Here is a 19,446-nt window from a genome sequence, read left to right on the forward strand (position 1 = left end):
AATGCAGCTATTGTAACCCTAGTAACAGCAGCATTTGCACACTGACGATTCTTTGCCGCATTCATTCTATGCCAAAGTTTCCTCCAAAGCATTGACAGCAACAACAACAGCGAACGAAAGAAAATAAATAAAAAACAAAAACAATTTTATAAACTGTTGTAAAAATGTCAGTATAAAATCGCTTTAAAGTGGAGTGTTAATAGTTTTATTCGCTCATTTCGAGGTTGTTAATAAAACGATAAAGACGTGATTCGACTAAAATGTAAACAAAGTGTTGACGCTTAACAGAAACAGTAACAGCAGCAACAACACCAACAACAAAACTGTATGAAAAAAAAAGAAATGCCAACAAGAATCTCTCTAGCAAATGAATAGAAATTTCAAAAAATAAAATTAAATTGAAAAATAACTGCAACTAGTACATAACAACGGGTAACGGTAATAGGATCAAGTGTAACAAAGTGAAATAAGTTCGATCGATTCTAAAAAAACATAAAGTGATTAGTTGAAAATAAATAGAAAAATAAAAACCCCAGCAAATATTTAAACGGATATAACGAGCTGAAATATTGAAAACATGATTTTTCAATTGACACGCAAAACTTTTCTCGCCATATTGGGATTTAGTTTTCTGATAGCGGCCATAATCGTTTTATGTTTCACCACTGTCTCCATGTCGGAAATTGAAAAATGTTTCAGCACGGAAGTGGATACGGAAAATTCAACATTGGAATTAGTACATATTGTAAGTGACGAGTGTGAAAATTGTATAAAACTAAATAAATAAAAAACCAAAATTAAAAGTATGGAATATACTGTAATGGATATGCTAATACACAAAATAATTTAAATGCAACGCGTTTGGATATAAATTCGGAACAGACACAAAAAGGAATATCACGACAAATGCAACAAGTATATTTCACATATATATCGGAATTTTGAATAACAAATAATTAAATATTGTACACAGAAAAAAAGCTTTAAAAGGAAAATAAGGAATTTATCGATGTACATCAAGGATAAACACTGACTGCAAAATCAGAAAAATATAAGCGATTTAAATTGGTCCTAATGAATAATGATCTGATCACATCAATAATTAAAATCTTCAAAATAAACTTATCGGCATATTGATGTGCAATTAAATGAAAGTCCTTTAAAGTCCTAGAATTGGAAATGACAAGTGCCAATTTGGCTTTAAATCGGTTTAAATTCTAAGATAGCACTAATATACCCACACCTGTCCAATTGGCGGTGCCGACTATATGGCAAACTGAACCCAAAGATCCTCAATTGTCAAACCTCAGGAACCTCTGTGCTCTGCCGATCTTAACAGCTTTCAATTTATAATATTGATTATAATAAATAATAGCAATTATTTATCTTTAAAATGTATGCTTTCAAGAAAAATAAAATGTTGTAATCAGGGACGAATGTCCAGGTTTAGGTTGTAAACGTCAAAACCGCCATATGAATCAGTGCAAAGTTATAAAATCAGACAAATAGTCGATTTTTATAACTTTGAATTAAAAAAAATATGACTTTCAATACACAACTACATAAGAAAACATTAAGGAAAATTTCAAAAGTCGGACGGGTCAACTATATGATACCCTCCACCACTTTGGGTACATACAAGAGATGCTGATATGTACAATATCCTTTAGATAGAATAGACAAGTCATCTTTGGAGAACCATTAAAATTGAATCGGATGAAATTAACTGCATAAGTACATAGATAGTTGAACTAAATCAAAACAGTTCATACACATACCATTCTGAAATTTATGAAAAATTGAATGCCAATCATCGAGCAAAATATGTATCAGATCCATATATAAATGAACGTATTTGAGCAACCGTGGCATCCACTATTTGGTATGTTGCAACACAAACGCTATCCAAAATTTATTTCGACCCAAAGTCCAGTACATGTTATTCAAGGTTCGATTTGGTACGGACAAACTTTAGCTATTTGGTACATCATTTTGATGAAATAGGGTGAAAATATATATGAAATATATGAACCGATTTCAACAATAAAATATCGTGCAAATAGAACAGGGACTATGGTGTATCATTTACATAAAATGGGACTAATATATAGAGTAACTTCGGGTAATGTGGACTATGCGTCTAATGTGGACCTTCAACAAAATATACGTTTGCTGCAATTAAAATCGGTGATTTTTAATTTTTATTAATTTTTGTTATAAATTTTTTTTATACCCTCCACCATAGTATGGTGTAACTCATCGAAATATTCATTTCCGACCCTATAAAGTACATCTATTCTTGATCAGGGTAAAATTCTAATAGCCTAGACAGACGACAGCCTTAATTTGCATTAACAGCCTTAATTCACATTAACTTGTACATTATCCTCATTTTTATGTGTTGTTAATGCACAAAATCAAACTGAATTTATACTGAATTAGACAATTTCCATATGGCAATGCTGTCGAAAATTAATTGTTTCTTGTCAAATTTATTTATATTTATGAAAATAAAAATAAGAAATGAAGGCAAATTTCAACCATTTTTTAAACTGGGAGCTGTTTTGCTGAGATCATAGTTACTATTCCTCCTTTATGTCATGTATCTACTTCATAAAGATGTAATCCCGAAAAATATCGAAACAAATGTAAAAAATGTCCATCCTACACACAGACAAACAATTGGTTTGAAGCAAAAAACTGTTTCGTAAATGCAGAAACGCTCGTCTGTCAGGGGTAAATATTAATTCAAATTAAGGAATTTTTAATCCAAATTAAGGCTGTCGTCTGTCTATGGTATAAGACGATCTAGCCATGTCCGTCTGTTGTAATCACGCTATCTTCTGAAGGAATTGAGATAGGATGCTGAAATTTTGCATAGGGTTGTCTTTTGTCTCCAGGCAGGTCAAGTTCGAAGATGGGATATATCGGTCCACGTTTAGACATAGCTCCCATATAACAGTACCCCCCAATTGTCAGTATTTTGAGGTTATTGGGCACGTTTTTCAACCGAATACGCTGAAATTTGGTACATTGGGTACTTAATGTCCCCACAAAAAATTATAAATATAGGTCCCCTTTTTCTGGGAGCCCGCATATAATGGTACCTTCTAATTTTCAGTATTTTGGGGGCTTTGATCGTATTTTTCCACCGAATTGGGTGTAATTTAGTATTTCGAGTTTTTAATAGGTACTAAATATCTCCACCAAAAATTATCAATATAGGTCCATTTTTTCGGATAGCCCCCATATTAGGGTACCCCCACTTTTCGGTATTTGGGGGTTCTTGAGCGCATTTTTCAACCGAATTTGCTGCAATTTGGTAATTTGTAGTCGTACATGGCAACAAATCTCTCTACCAAAAATGTTTAATATTCGCCCCCTTTTTGGGGTAGTCCCCATATAACCCCCTTTTTTATATTAAAATAGTTATCTGATTTGTTCCGCGTTTTGAGTTTGGTTCTAAGACACTTTTGAAATCATTTCACCTGCGGAGGATAGAGAGGTAAACAATTAGAACGTAAGGTTCGATAATGAACTATAGCCGCATTTAGACCTAGCCCCTGATTGGAAGTTCCAGAATTTGAACTTAGCTTGGAAGAAATAATAAGATGGGCAAAGTTCGGATGAAATCTAAATTTTCTGAAACGGATTTGGTCCAAAGAAACATGGGGTCTAGAACCAATATTTCGATGAGGCACATTTTCACCGTGTTAAAGTGTATACACCCTCATTAGCCATAAGGCTGAGGGTATAATTATCCTTTAAAATTTTCTAAAATTTGTATTATGGTTTACATAATCCGTTTTTAGAAATGTCGGTATAGGTCCACTTTTTGGTATGTTCCCTATATTTTCATTTCTAGTACCTGTCAATATATCTATGGTGGAGTGTATCCAAAGTTCGGCCCGGCCGAACTTACCGCTTTTTCACTTGTTAGATATAGCTCCCATGTATATTTTCGTCTGATTTAATGTAAACGATGTACCATATTATTTGATATTATTTGATTTGCACGAAATTTGGCATAGCGTAGTGAATTAAGTCTATAATGATGTGTGTTAAGTTTCGTGACATTCGGTTAATATTTAGATATATCTTCTATATATATTTCCGTCCGATTTAATGTATATGGCGTACCAAAGTCCCTATATATCTTTCGATTTGCACGAAATTTGGCACAACGTTCTGAATAAAGTCTAAAATTATGTGTGTGAAGTTTCGTGAAAATCGGTTCAGATTTAGATATAGCTCCTATATATATATATATATATATATAAATTCTTCCGATTTTATGTAAATTGTGCACTAAAACCCAAAGTTTGTACGATTGATACACAATTTTATACAATGTACTGAAGTTAATATAAATTCATCTCTGGCAATTTACCTTGAATTCGGTTCAGATTTAGATATAGCTCCCATTGGATATTAGATAAATGTTGCACCGGCCTACCGAATGACGTGTATCAAGTTTGTTCTAAATTGATTTACATAAATTTGTCTCATTGTACGCAAACGATTCTAAACTTGTCCAAATGAAATGAAATTTAGCATAGGTTCTAGAAAGGCATAAAAATCACATATTAAAGTTTCGAAACGGCAAAGTCTGTTAGGAGACTTCTGTGGAATATACCCAAAGTGGTGGAGGGCATCATATAGTCGGGCCCAGTCCGACTTTACTGCTTTCCTTACTGGTTTAACAACATATTCTTTGAAAATTTTTTGGTAAATATGAATTCTAATAATCGAGCTGAGTATTTTTACTATATAAAAATATACTTTGCTAAATGTTAGTATAAAATCCCAGTTGTATTGTGTACTAAATAAAATTATAAATATAGGCCAATTTTTTCCGGTAGCCTCATATAAGGTGATATTGAATTCTCTGTATCTCTCAATCGAATTCTCTGTAATTTGGTATTTCGTAGTCATTTTTGGCAAAAAAAAAAATATTAACATTCGCCGCCATTTAAGGGTAGTATCCATGTAACCTCTTTTTTTGTCATTCCGTTTGCAACACCTGGAAATATTCACCGGATACTCCATATATATTCTTGATCAGAATAAAATTCTATGTCTTTTTTTGTGTCAGTCTGTCCGTCTGATGAAAGCACGATCTTGCGATCTCTAGCAAGATTTAAGATAGAGCTATGAAATTTTGCTCAGACATTGCTAGTACTCCTAGGATGTTTGATATTGCATATAGGATATGTCGGTTCAGGTTTTGATGTAGTCTCTATATAAAGGTACTACGCAATATTCGGTATTTTGTATTTAAATATTTTGATTTCTCATTGAATAGCACATCTCTGTAGGAAAAATTATTAATATTGACCTATGTTTCAGGGTAGCTTCCAAATATTTTGTATTTTGGGGATTTTAGACACGTTTTTTCCACCAAGTTGGCTGTAATTTAATATTATGGGTTCTCATTGTATAATACTTCTCCGAACGAAAATTATTAAGATTATCCATAGTTATAAGGTAGCCCCCATATAACGGTACCTCCCAATATTCGGCATTTTGGACACGTTTTTTCAACCGAGTTGACTGTAATTTAGTATTTTTGGTTCTCATTGTATAGTATATGTCCGTACCAAACAAATATTAATATTGACTCAAGTTTCAGGGTAGCCCCCATATAACGGTACTCCCAAAATTCGGTATTAAGGTGATTTTCGACACGTTTCTCAACCAAATTGTTTGTATTCTCATTGGCTGACAAATTTCACTACCCAAAATACTGATTTCCGTTTTGGTTATCCCTTCTCTCCCGTCTTTTTCAGTATATTCCAGGTACTTTCATAACATGAGTTTTCTCCTAGGTGCCCTCTTAATTTTATATATTTTATATGTCATCCTCATGATGGAGGGTATAAACAGAAAATGGAGTGATACCGTAATATGTGAAGATTTGAAATGTCATGTGAATCCAAAATATCAAATTAAAGTTAATTCGGCTGAAAATGACATACCCTCGTTAATATTTTTTGGCAGGCAGATTCTCTACCCAATAGGAAACCAATGCCACTTGATATGGTATTGCTCCTAAAAAGTGGACCAATATTGATCATTTTTAGTAGAAAGGTTTTCTTAACTCCAAAATACCAAATTACTGGTTCAAAATAGTTTTAGTGGGAAGATTTGACACAAAATACCAAATAAGAGTCAAGTCCAAACTGACTTTGGCATTCCGCATTTTGAAATTTCTAGCCCTGTAATGTTCCAGTAAAATCCATATCTATTATCTGTTCGTCCATCTATCCGCCTATTATAATCACGCTTATCATCATCCAAAGGAATTGAGATATGAGCTGAAATTTGTTGTCTTTTGTCTGCTGTCAGTCAAGTTCGAAGATGGACTATATTTGCACAACATTCCAAATTTAGCCTATATGACGTATATTAAGATTAGTTCAATTCAGTTCAGATTAACCCTGTAGCCGGCCAGCCCGCCTTTAGACCTTGTGCAGTAAACACTTTGCAATGCAGAGTTATTTATTTAAAACTATGTTCTAACAGAAAATATCAGTTAAGATATGATGTATACTCTTTTCAGAAGTGAAAATTTGCCGATGGATTAAAATTTATTAGCGCCAGAATAATTTTTTAGAAGAAGTTAGTAAATTTATTGGCCGGTACATGGTTAACTATCTATTTCATGTGTACCATATGCTTTAGTAGTTTAAGGACTTTGGGCAACCATATTGGCTGTAATTAACCCTTTGTGGCCCAATGTTGCCCACAGGCAACAAAATGTTTTAGAGCTTATATTTAATATGTAGCTAGTAGATACATATTCTTTGGATTTCATATGTCAAGTCCTGATTATGGACGATACATATCACAAGAAAAATCTAAAAAATTCGTAAAGTTATAAGCTTTTTAATATAGAGAAGAGGGCAAAAATGTATACAGTACTAATTTGTGTGTACAGTCCAAATTATTTAAATCGCTTCGTATTCGAAATGTACAAATTTTGGTTTTCTTGATATTGGGCTTTTATTTTTCAGAAAGAAAGTACTGTATCTCCCGAAATCAAGGATGTAGCGATGTCAAAATTTGTCCATATCCTATCTAGGATATTTGCATTAAATCTGTGAACAGAAAATTGTTCTATGATTACGGAAAAAAATTCGGGGCTCAAAGGGTTAAATATTTTAGGTTTTCATCAGGGGAAAAACATTGGCGCATGTTAATTATTTGGTAGCAAATTTCATACGAATAAATATCAATTTGATCAATGAGTAGATAGCGTCCATCTCATGGTATCATTGGTATTTTGAAAATGTTAAAAAAAAATGCCATCAAAAGTGGTTGCAATTTAGAATTTCTTTTAGGTCCTTATACATTAAATACCCATTAATATTTGTCATTATTTGTTTTACAGGTTCTACGCCACGGCCCACGTACTCCAGTTGATACATATCCCAATGATCCATATTTACATTCGAAATTTGAACCTACAGGTTGGGGGCATGTAACTAATGTATGCTAATTATTAATTACAATTTGAAATTACATATAAATGTTCCTAATAATATTTTCACAGAAAGGAAAACGTGAACTCTATGAATTGGGTGAATTGTTGAATCAGCGCTATGGCAAATTTATGGAACCCTATTATACACCGGATGTATGTTGAATGTTTAGAAAATATTTCGATGGTCAATAATAATCGTATCTCTTTTAATGTATGGATTTTAGAAAGTACATGCCCAGGCTACAGCATCTCCGCGTGCAATGATGACTTTGGCAACCGTATTGGCTAGTATGTTTCCACCCAAAAACACGCCCATGGAATGGCATCCGGCATTAAATTGGCAACCGATACCAATATTTTCTGAGCCATTAGATCAAGATTCGGTAAGGGGAATTGAAATGGAATTTATTTCCAAGTACGATAAACATAAATTATTATTACAGCTCCTTTTGGTCAGGACACCGTGTCCCCGCTATTTCGAGGCACGTCAAGAAGTACTGGAACTACCCGAAGTTAAAGAAGAACATGCTAAATATGCAAGTCTTTTCCGCAACTTATCATCTTTGACAGGTCTAAATATAACCGAAGCGGAACATATCAATTCCTTGTATATTACCCTCGAAGCTGAACGAGATTTCGGCCTACCACTACCAGAATGGACTAAAGATTATTTCCCTGAGAAAATGCAATTTATGGCCGAACAGAGTTATATCTATAATGCCTACACGCCGGAGATGCAAAAAATCAAAGGAGGTCCCTTTCTCAAGAAAATGTTCGATGAAATGTTGCGGAAACGTAACAATACTCTAAAACCGGCAGATAGGAAATTATTTATTTACACTGGGCATGATTGGACAGTGGGTAGTATTTTGTCGGCTCTAAATGTGTGGGAACGACAAATGCCCAGTTTTTCCGTTATGACAATATTTGAACTGCATCGAAATTTGGAGACTGGTGAATATTATGTGGAGGTAAGTTCAAGAAACTTAAAACAGAGACGAGTAAATTATTTTAAATGTATCCTAAAACTTTTAGATTTTCCTACGTAACAACGAAAAAGGCTGTCTGCACGAATTACGCCCACCTCATTGTCATCGTAAGTGTCCCCTAGATAGATTGGTGGAATTAAGTGCCGATGTCCTACCCAATGAACCCTATGAACAGCGTTGCCGAGCCAAAAACAGTAATTTTGTGGAACCACCTCCAAGGTTGATTGATCAGTAGTTGGCCAACACTCCCACAGTGCAAACCGTGTGTTAACATTAGATAATAAGATAGCAACAAATGTGAAATACAAACATAGCTGGCCGGCCAGTTTTATGGTTTCGATACCAAGCGGTAATTAGATTTAATTATTTTGTAGAAAAAAAAAATGCAAACAAAAGAGAAACACAATTAGAAGCCTTGTAATTAGATATGATATTTACCTTTAGATAAGGTGTAGTTTGTAGTTTACCATTTGTTAATCATTTTTTTATTGTTGTGTTAATTGTGTCTTTTTTCAAGCTAATTAGCTATTCACTCATTGTAAACCATTCGCATTTTGAACTTGATCTTTTTAACGGTTGTTTAACTATGACAAGATATCTTTATCTTGATTTTAAAGCTTTCAAAAAAACTACAAGTTCAAGAGTAAGTTAAGTTTTTAATAAAAAAAAAACAGAGCTTTGGTTTAACATTGTAGTAAATCAAAGCTTTACTTTGAGATACGATTGTAGTTCTTTTATTACAATAAAAGAGAATGTATTACGTATTTAAGAGAACTGGTAAGAGAAACGATTGCGGTAGTAATATCTTACAAAAAGCTCCACACAAAGCAACAGCAAAATTTTATTAAAAACGTTCGAATCGAACTATGTACGCCTTCCACCATGCTGAAGAAATAAAAATATGAAGCAATCCATTATTTTAAATAAATCAACATTTCTATGAATTGATGTAAACCTTATTTATCCAACTAGATTTAAGCGTATAAATGCAAATCTAGTTTGAATTTAAAATGTAACTACAACACTGTAAATAATCTTAGAATGTTATCGATCTTATCGATAACGATAAAACCACAAGAAGTCATTCATTCCGCAATCTCCATTCAAACACGGTACATTGTTGTATCCATCTGATAAGGTTGCGCAGAATAGTAATAAAGTCGGTATTTAAAAAATAATCAAGTCGTTTCTTTATTTATGAATCGCTACAAATTTTGGAGAGGTAAATACCGTTCTAAAGATATACGATGATGTACAGAAATGTTGAGGTATGTTCACTATTGATGCTATAACTCTGCATCCACGCGGAATTTTAGAAGTTTATATAGCCTATGTTACTTTCAGGACACGTCATGGCATACTGTGTAAATCTCATTAACATCTGTTCAGCAGTTTTTGCGTCTATCGGTAACATACAAACAAACATTTTTTTTCTATTTTATATATAGATAGTTTTTTCAAGGCAATGACTATCCAATTAATTGTAGAAAATAAACATATTTTGAGAATTTTCTATAATTGACAATTACTTAAAGATATACGCTGCCCATTTTCGCACAAAATATGTCCAAAAAGAACTACGAAGAGATGACACCATAAAGGTTCGATATAAAATGTGTAGAAATGCTAGTATCATTCAAAATATATTTTGCAACATTTTCGCGGATTTTTCTCAAAATGTTCCTTCATTAAAACCTTTCCACTTCAATTACAGACTACTAACAGAAACTTTATGTCAAATCGGTCCAACCGTTTCTTTAACATAATTTTTGCAAGATTTCCGCGGATTTTTCTCAAAATTTTCTATCAAAAAACCTTCCCACTGCCGTTCTCAATTGATGCGTTAGTATACATTTTTCTTGCTCCATTTTTTATATATATATATAGATTATAAAATATAATCTATATATAACCAGTGAGCGGAGCAGTATAGTCGGACGGGGCCGACCATACGATACCCTACACAACTACCACGAACTCTGAGGATGTTTATTCCGAGTCTGAGTAATATTTCGTGATATTTGCCCCCTCTTGTCTGATTAAAGGTTAACAACACCTCTTCCTTACTTTTTTCGAATATTCAGTACAGTCCTTCTAATTACTTGTCCAGATTACCTTCACGGTGGGTGATTTTCGGATTATACTCTACTCGAAAACACACATAAAATTATGTTTTCGGTCCATTTCATTCCAAAATTTTAATCTGATCATCACCGAAAATTGTAGGCGTTGTTCTTGACCATAACTGGAACTTCATGAAAAATTTCAAAGCCATCAGCGCGATATTTCTCCCTCTAATGTGGTAATGGGTTACTAAATAATATCTGAATACATAAGCACCTGTAAATGTTTGACAGTAATTCCCACATCTGAGTAGATACATCACTATATTTGGTATCAATTTAAAGGCCAACAACTCCTCTTGGATATGCTATCAACTCCTGGGGTTTACATCCTCCAGGAGTAAATATATATGTCATAGAATATAAATTTTCTCATTTTTCACACAAAAGTCAGGGTCCATTTGACCCGCTAAATATTGACCAATCTTTATCAAAACATGCATGCTTATTCTCTGGCCCGATCCCCTTCTCCATGAAAAAATTCGCGGTGTTTGGGCCGTAATTGCGGCCTCTGGAGCGACCAGAAAAACCGACAAAAATTTAGTATTTGGTCCATTTCATCCCCTAAATATTAACCGATCTTTTCCAAAAACAATAGGGGTCTTCATTGGCCAGAACCCATCCTACATGCAAAATTTCGTGAAGATTGGTCCATAACTGTGGCCTGTATCGTGTTTACAAATTATAATGGACAGACGGACGGACGGACGGACACACATGTCTATATCGACGCAGCTAGTCGAGATATGACGATCGGTATACTTAAAGGTGGGTCTAGGATCAATATTTCGCGGCGTTACAAACATTTGGGGCTGCACAAAGCTATAATACCCTGACAACATAGTTGTGTAGGGTATAAAAATAGAGCCAAAAAAATTTATACAAATTCATCAATTTAGAACGGCTGGGCCGATTTGACTAACAATCTCTTTCAGTTCTCTCGAGAAAAATCCTCGAAAATGTTGCAAAATATATTTTGAAAGATATTAGCATTTCCACACGTTTTATATCGAACCTTTATGATTTCATCTCTTCTTAGTTCTTTTTGGACATATTTTGGGCGATAATTGGCAGCGTATTTCTTTAAGTAATTGCCAATTTTAGAAAATACTCAAAATATGTTAATTTTCTACAATTAATTGGATTGTCATTGCCTTGAAAAAAACTATTGTATATGAAAATAAATTTACATATATTTTCATTAGAGTTAAATTTGATAATACGAAACCGAAAAGAGAGAGTAAGATTAACAGCTATCATTATTTGCTCACGTTTTCCATAAAATCAAGATTTATTTAATTTAAAACCAGTGAGCGGAGCAGTATAGTCGGACGGGGCCGACCATATGATACCCTACACAACTACCACGGAACTCAAATTTTCCGCTGATGTTTATTCCGAGCTTAGGCAATATTTCGCGATATTTGCACCCTCTTGCCCGATTAGAGGTAAACAGAATCACTTCTTTACACTGAGTATTCAGTACAGCTATTGTCCAGATTCGCTTCACCGTGGGTTGTGTTGTGATGTTCGCTTTCATTTGTGGTCTATAGATCGAATCGAAAATAAGTATTCGATCCACTTCATTCCAAAATTATTATCTGATCATCACCGAAAATTATAGGCGTTGTCCTCTTGCCCGATTAGAGGTAAACAGAATCACTTCTTTACACTGAGTATTCAGTACAGCTATTGTCCAGATTCGCTTCACCGTGGGTTGTGTTGTGATGTTCGCTTTCATTTGTGGTCTATAGATCGAATCGAAAATAAGTATTCGATCCACTTCATTCCAAAATTATTATCTGATCATCACCGAAAATTATAGGCGTTGTCCTTTACCATAACTGGAACCTCATGGAACATTTCAAAGTGATCAGCGCTATAGTTCCGCTCTCTAGAGTGATAATGGGTTACTAAATAATATACGAATATGGAGACACCGGTAAATATTTAGGTGTAACTTCCACATCCGAGCACATACGACGATATAATTGGTATTAATTTAAAGGTAAACCACTCCTCTTGGATACGTTGTCAACTTCTTGGGTCTATGTCCTTCAGGAGTAAATATATACACCATAGAATACAAATTTTGTAATTTTTCACACAAAAGTCAAGGTCCATTTGACCCGTTAAATATTGACCGATCTGTATCAAAACAGGCATGCTTATTCTTTGACCCGATCCCCTTCTCAATGCAAAGTTTCACGATGTTCGGGCCATTATTGCGTCCTCTGGAGCGACCAGAAAAACCGACAAAAATTAAGTATTTGGTCCATTTCATCCCTTAAATATTAAACGATCTTTCCCAAAAACAATAGGGGTCTTCATTGGCCAGAACCCATCCTACATGCAAAATTTCGTGAAGATTGGACCATAACTGTGGCCTGTAGCGTGTTTACAAATTATAATGGACAGACGGACGGACGGACGGACACACATGTCTAGATCAACTCAGCTAGTCGAGATATGACGATCGGTATACTTAAAGGTGGGTCTAGGACCAATATTTCGCGGCGTTACAAACTTTTGGGGCTGCACAAAGCTATTATGCCCTGACAACATAGTTGTGTAGGGTATAAATATGAGTTATGTTATGTGAAGAAGTTTGTATGGTATGTATAGGTTGAGAAATTTTTCTCAAATAAAACACAGTAACCCATGAACAAAATTATATTGAAATTAAGACTCCTTCAAGAAGGGACAAATAAGATAATGTAATAACGTTGGAGCAATAACAAAACACGATCTTCTATTGAAAAAAAAAAATATTTGGTGAAATAAGTTCTACCAAATTTTAAACTATTATGTGCTTGGGTCTGCATCGGGGCAAATGTTTTTACCAACCTTATATTGATGCAATATTGATAAGGCAAAACAGCGTTTGCCGGGTCAGCTAGTTATTAATTATGAATTTAAAACCAAAAAATTGTGGACAAATTTATACGAGGCCAACTTCTAAAATTTATTCAATATTGATAGTTTTTGATATGAAAATGTCCCATCCAATGAAAATCCAAAATACCATACACAGTGAAACAAATATCTTCCACTATTGACATGCAATTTCCTACGACTATTTTTGTATTATCGGCATTAAATTTAACAAGTGAAAAAGCGTTAATAGATATAGTAACAGGTACTATAAATGAAAATATAGGGAACATACCAAAAAGTGGATCTATACCGACATGTCTAAAAACGGATTATGTAAACCATAAGGTAAACCATAATACAAATTTCAGAAATTTTTAATTGATAATTCAAATTCGAAGATGGGGAATATCGGTCCACTCCTTCTGAAACCTCCACACAGGGGCTAGGTCTAAATGCGGCTATAGTTCATTAACGAACCTTACGTTCCAATTTCTTATCTCGCTATTCTCCTAGCTCAAAACGCGGAACAAATCAGATAACTATTTTAATATAAACCAGTAAGGAAAGTTCAAATGTCGGACGGAGCCGACTATATGATACCCTTCACCACTATGGGTACATGCAAGACATGTTAATATCTACAATATCCTGCAGATATAAAAATTTCTCATACATCAGTCGGGACCTAATTCAGTACTCTGTGCAAAATTTTGCTTCAATCGGACCAACATTGGGAGTTTGGTGCACAATTTACAATAAATCGGACGAAACTATATATGGGAGCTATATCTAAATCTGAACCGATTTCAACAAATGACATAATTTAGTACGCTGTGCAAAATTTTGTCTCAATCGGATAAATATTGGCAGTATGGTGCTCCATTTACATAAAATCGGACGAAACTATATATGGCAGCTATATCTAAATCTGAACCGATTCCAACAAAACTTGGCATTCATTAATCACGACCTAAAAAATTTGCAAAATTTTGTCTCAATCTGATAAATATTGGCAGTATGTTGCTCCATTTACATAAAATCGGACGAAACTATATATAGCATATTTAGATATAAATCTGAACCGATTCCAACAAAATTTCTCATACATCAGTCGGGACCTAATTCAGTACTCTGTGCAAAATGTTGCTTTAGTCGGACCACTATTGGGAGTTTAGTGCACTATTTACATTAAATCGGACCAAACTATACATCGGAGCTATATCTAAATCTGAACCGATTTCAACAAACCTTGGCATATAACTATCTAGACCCAATTCAACGCTGATGAAGAATATATATGTACTTTATAGGGTCGGAAATGATTATTTCGATGAGTTACAAACGGAAAAACAAAATTAATATACCCTACATACTATTGTGGAGGGTACAAAAATTACGAACGGTCGCAAACGGTCTGGGCAGAGAACATATCGAGGCGTCGATTGATGCTTAATCATAAAATATTCTTTGGCACTACTAGGCACTTGGTTATGAAACTGAACAAGTAAAAAGTGTCAGTCGGCGTTGCCGACAAATATTTACCCTCAATCTCTGGTTTGCGGAGAAGGTCTTCGGAGTTACACACAGGATTTATTATTCGTTTTATATATGTAAACACGTATTTACGAACTATTTACAAGAACATACATATAAATTATTATTATGTATATCTATCAAAAACATAAAAAAACATTTGTTAGTCTACTGTGGCCTCACATTTAACTAAATCTGTTTAAGGGAACCCCACCCATTCTCTATTTTAATTTTTCTAGATTTTCAATGGGCTGGTAAATGAACACCAAATATTGTTAAGGTTTGTAACTTTGCAAATATATATTTGAAGATTTAAAAAAGAAGAAAAATAATTTACAAAAAATTTTTGTTATTGCTTTGTTGTTGTTTTTTGTAATTAAAGAAAAGTCCTTATTTTTGATGGCGGGCATGATAACTCCTCACTGGATCATCGGAATCCGAAAATTCCAACGGTGTTAGAAAGAGTACATGTCTGGCTCTCGTATGAACTAGGATTATTGACTTCGCTCTAAAATTAACAAAATTTGCGGACCTTTGAAAAAATATTTTTGAAAAATCGTCGAATTTTGACCAAAAACCAAGTTAAAAAACTAGTGAAAAAGCGTTAAGTTCGGCCGGGCCGAACTTTGGATACCCTCCACCATAGTTATACTGACAGATACATGCAATGAAAATATAAGGAACATACCAAAAAGTGGGCATATACAGATAATTCTACAAACCGATTTATGTGAACTATTATGTACATCAAATACAAACTTCAGCAATTTTTAATGGGGATTTTTCCTAAAATCTGTAAGATCCAAAAAGTGGACTGATATTGATACTCTACAATGCGTGAGTATAAAATCCTCAAACTACTGTAATTTAGATTACAAAGTTATATGAGGCTATGCCTAAAGGGGGACCAATATTGATTACATAGTGTAGGAAATAGTGAATATTTGGGGATATCATTATATGAGGGCTATGCATAATTATGCCAATTTTGAACCAAATATTTTAATTGTTTATCTCAATTCTTTCCTTCAGGAGGTATCACTATATTGAGGATATGCCTAAATGTCTGCCGATATATTTCATTATCATCATGTTTGAGTTTTTTTATCACAATATCTTTAGAAGGCGGAATGCTTACAACAGGTGGCTAAATAGTCTTTGTAGGGTAAAAATTGGCTATTCCCCGTAACGACTACCCAACCGCATCACACGAACAAATCAGATATCTATTTTAATATAAAAAAGGGGGTTATATGGGGACTACCCCTAAAAAGCGGTGAATATTAATAATTTTTGGTGGGGAGATTTGTTACCACATATGACTACAAAATACCACATTTCAGCGAATTCGGTTGAAAAACGCGCTCAAGAACCCAAAAATACCGAAAATTGGGGGGTAACCTTATATGGGGGCTACCCGAAAAAATTGACCTATATTTATAATTTTTAGTACAAAGATTTGCTACCCAGTAAGAACTCAAAGTACCGAATTTCAGCCAATTAGGTGAAAAAATCCGGTCAAAACCCCTCAAAAAGTGGAAATGGGGAGGTACCCTTATATGGGGGCTACCAGAAAAAAAGTGGAAAAAGTGGACCTATATATATAATTTTTAGTGGGGACTTTTGGTACCCAATAAGAACCCAATGTACCAAATTTCAGCAAATTCGGTTGAAAAAAGCGCTCAAGAACCTCAAAATACTGAAAATTGGGGGTACCCTTATATAGGAGTTGTCCGAAAAAATGGACCTATATTTATAATTTTTAGTGGGGAGATTTGCCCTCCAATAAGAACTCGAAGTACCAAATTTCAGCGAATTCGGTTGAAAACCACGCTCAAGAACTTCAAAATACCGAAAATTGGGAGGTACCCTTATATGGGAGCTATGCCTAAACGTGGACCGATATATCCCATCATCGAACTTGACCTGCCTGCAGACAAAAGACGACTCTATGCAAAATTTTGGGGCTCTATCTCAATTCGTTTAGACGCTAGAGTGATTACAACAGACAGACGGACAGACGGATTTTACGATTTTAGAATTTTACGCTGATCAAGAATATATATACTTTATAGGGTCGGAAATGATTATTTCGATGCGTTACAAACGGAAAAACAAAACTAATATACCTTCCATACTATGGTGGAGGATATAATAAGGAAGATCTTCACCGATTGGCTTTATCCTAGTTCATACGATAGCTATACACTCACAGAGAAACGTGTAAAAATTTGAAATCGATCGGGTTATTAGTTTTTGAGTTATCGTGCCCGCCATTCGCAAAAAAATGTTTAGAGAAAAACGCGTTTAAAGTTTGATAAGCCCTTTAGCCGTCACTTGATGCTGACACAATAAATCGGCTATATCTTCAAGAGTTCTTCAGATTTTAATTTGAAATTTTGTAGGGACATTCTTTAATTAGTGTAGATTCGAATTATATCAACAAAATTTTTGACCCCGAGAATGGGGGGGGGTCCCCTTAATCTTAACAAATTAAAATTTTATTATAATAGATATTTATAAAAGCAAACAGTTGATAAATAAGATATTTACGTTTTTGTATGTTTTGTGTTTATTGCAGCAATCTCCTTTCATATAAAAGGTGATTACAAATATAACTACTATAAAATGCAATATATAAATATATGTAGATAACGATACAGTATTCTGAATGAAATGAACTGCATTTGTATGACCTACACTATACAGGGGCAGATGGTGTTTTGCTAATTGTATATTTTCGTCTGATGTAATCTAAATGATGCACCTAAGGCGTACTCAATTAGGTCTAGAATGATGTGTCCTAAGTTTCGTGAAAATCGGTTCAGATTTAGATATATGGATCCCATATATATTGTCGTCCGATTTAATGTAAATGCACCACAGGCCCTATATATTTTTATTTGCACGAAATTTGGCATAGCGTACTCAATTAAGTCTAATATGGTGTGTGAAGTTTCGTAAAAATCGGTTCAGATTTACATATAGCTCCCATATATATCTTCGTCTGACTTAATGTAAATGGTGCACCAAAGTCCCCATATATATCTTTCGATTTACACGAAATTTGGCATAGCGTACTCAATTAAGACTAGAATGATGTGTCCTAAGTTTTGTGAAAATCGGTTCAGATTTAGATATAGATCCCATATATATTTTCGTCCGATTTAATGTAAATGGTGCACCACAGGCCCTATATATCTTTTTATTTTCACGAAATTTGGCATAGCGTACTCAATTAAGTATAGAATGATGTGTGTTAAGTTTCGTAAAAATCGGTTCAGATTTACATGTAGCTCCCATATATATTTTCGTCCGATTTAATGTAAATGGTGCACCAAAGTCCCCATATATATACATGTTTCGATTCACACGAAATTTGGCATAGCGCACTGAATTAGATCTAAAACGATGTGTGTTAAATTTGGTGAAAATCGATTCTGATTTAGATATATATCCCATATATATTTTCGTCCGATTTAATGTAAATGGAGTACCAAAGTCCCTATGTATCGTTCGACTTGCACGAAATTAGGCATAGTGTACCAAATTAAGTCTAGAATGAGGTGTGTTAGTTTTTGGATATAGCATCTATATATATATATATATTTCTCCGATTTTATGTAAGTGATGCACCAAGGACCCAAAATATGGCCGATAGGCACAAAACGTAGAGAAGTTAGTATTTCCTAAACTGTGACAAATTTAGTTGAAATCAGAATGGAATGAAAGCTATATCTAACAATTTTGTCTCATTCTCTATCTGTCCAGAGTGACATGTTTATGGATTGATCTAAGTCGGTTCACATTTAGATATAAATTACATATTTTAGTTCATCCAATTTAATGTCAATGGTCCTTCGATAATGCGTCGTCTGTTAGAATGTATCTGTTGAAATATCCAAGGTTGTGAAGGGTATCATATAGTCAGCCCCGTTCGATTCTGTATATTCTCATAGGTCTACCTCGTTATCATGTTAGTCGTCACTGTTTGCAACCTCTCAAAATTCTCTGTCGATTTAGCCATGCCCGTCCGTTGACATCACGATAAAGCTCGCAATATTTATGATAGAGTTCTGAATTTTTGCACGCAACTTCCCACCAAATATTTACCATGACATATCCCGATTAATTTTACGAATGCATTTTTATGTCCGTCTTTTTAAAACACAATGTCTAGCCATTTCCGAATAGGAATCTGGCAACCCTACCACATTTTCATAAAAATATGCTGTCGTATGCCAGTGAAGACATTCTACTCCATACGTTCAGCGCGTATAGTTAATAGAAAAATTAGACTAAAACCTATGTCGACCATGGCCGCCTATATGATATCCACAACACTTTGGTGTGGTATAACACATAACTCAGTTGTATAGCGTAAAATGTAAAGTACCCTCTCTTCTGTAGCGGAGAAACCACAAAACACTTGCATTTT

The 19,446-nt window shown here is 34.2% G+C and overlaps 1 protein-coding gene across 1 annotated transcript; it reads left to right on the forward strand.

Moving 5' to 3' along the window:
• The first annotated feature begins 545 nt into the window (after nucleotides 1-545).
• On the forward strand, nucleotides 546-8,710 carry LOC133327203 (venom acid phosphatase Acph-1-like). Its single transcript, XM_061535767.1, has 6 exons — nucleotides 546-745; nucleotides 7,394-7,492; nucleotides 7,556-7,639; nucleotides 7,711-7,869; nucleotides 7,930-8,457; nucleotides 8,522-8,710. The coding sequence occupies exons 1-6, from the start codon at nucleotides 578-580 to the stop codon at nucleotides 8,708-8,710; spliced, it is 1,227 nt and encodes a 408-aa protein (XP_061391751.1). The 5' UTR covers nucleotides 546-577.
• The last annotated feature ends 10,736 nt before the right edge of the window (nucleotides 8,711-19,446 follow it).

Source organism: Musca vetustissima, unplaced genomic scaffold, assembly GCF_032173495.1.
Source record: "Musca vetustissima isolate MV318-11 ecotype Yass unplaced genomic scaffold, APGP_CSIRO_Mvet_v1 utg64047, whole genome shotgun sequence".
Classification (NCBI taxonomy): domain Eukaryota; kingdom Metazoa; phylum Arthropoda; class Insecta; order Diptera; family Muscidae; genus Musca; species Musca vetustissima.

Excerpts from the sequence above, each read along its gene's own strand:
- LOC133327203 (XM_061535767.1), top strand. The coding sequence starts at position 578 with ATGATTTTTCAATTGACACGCAAAACTTTTCTCGCCATATTGGGATTT. Across the intron at positions 7,493-7,555 it reads GTTGGGGGCATGTAACTAAT|AAAGGAAAACGTGAACTCTA; the intron begins GTATGCTAATTA and ends ATATTTTCACAG. Across the intron at positions 7,870-7,929 it reads AGCCATTAGATCAAGATTCG|CTCCTTTTGGTCAGGACACC; the intron begins GTAAGGGGAATT and ends TTATTATTACAG.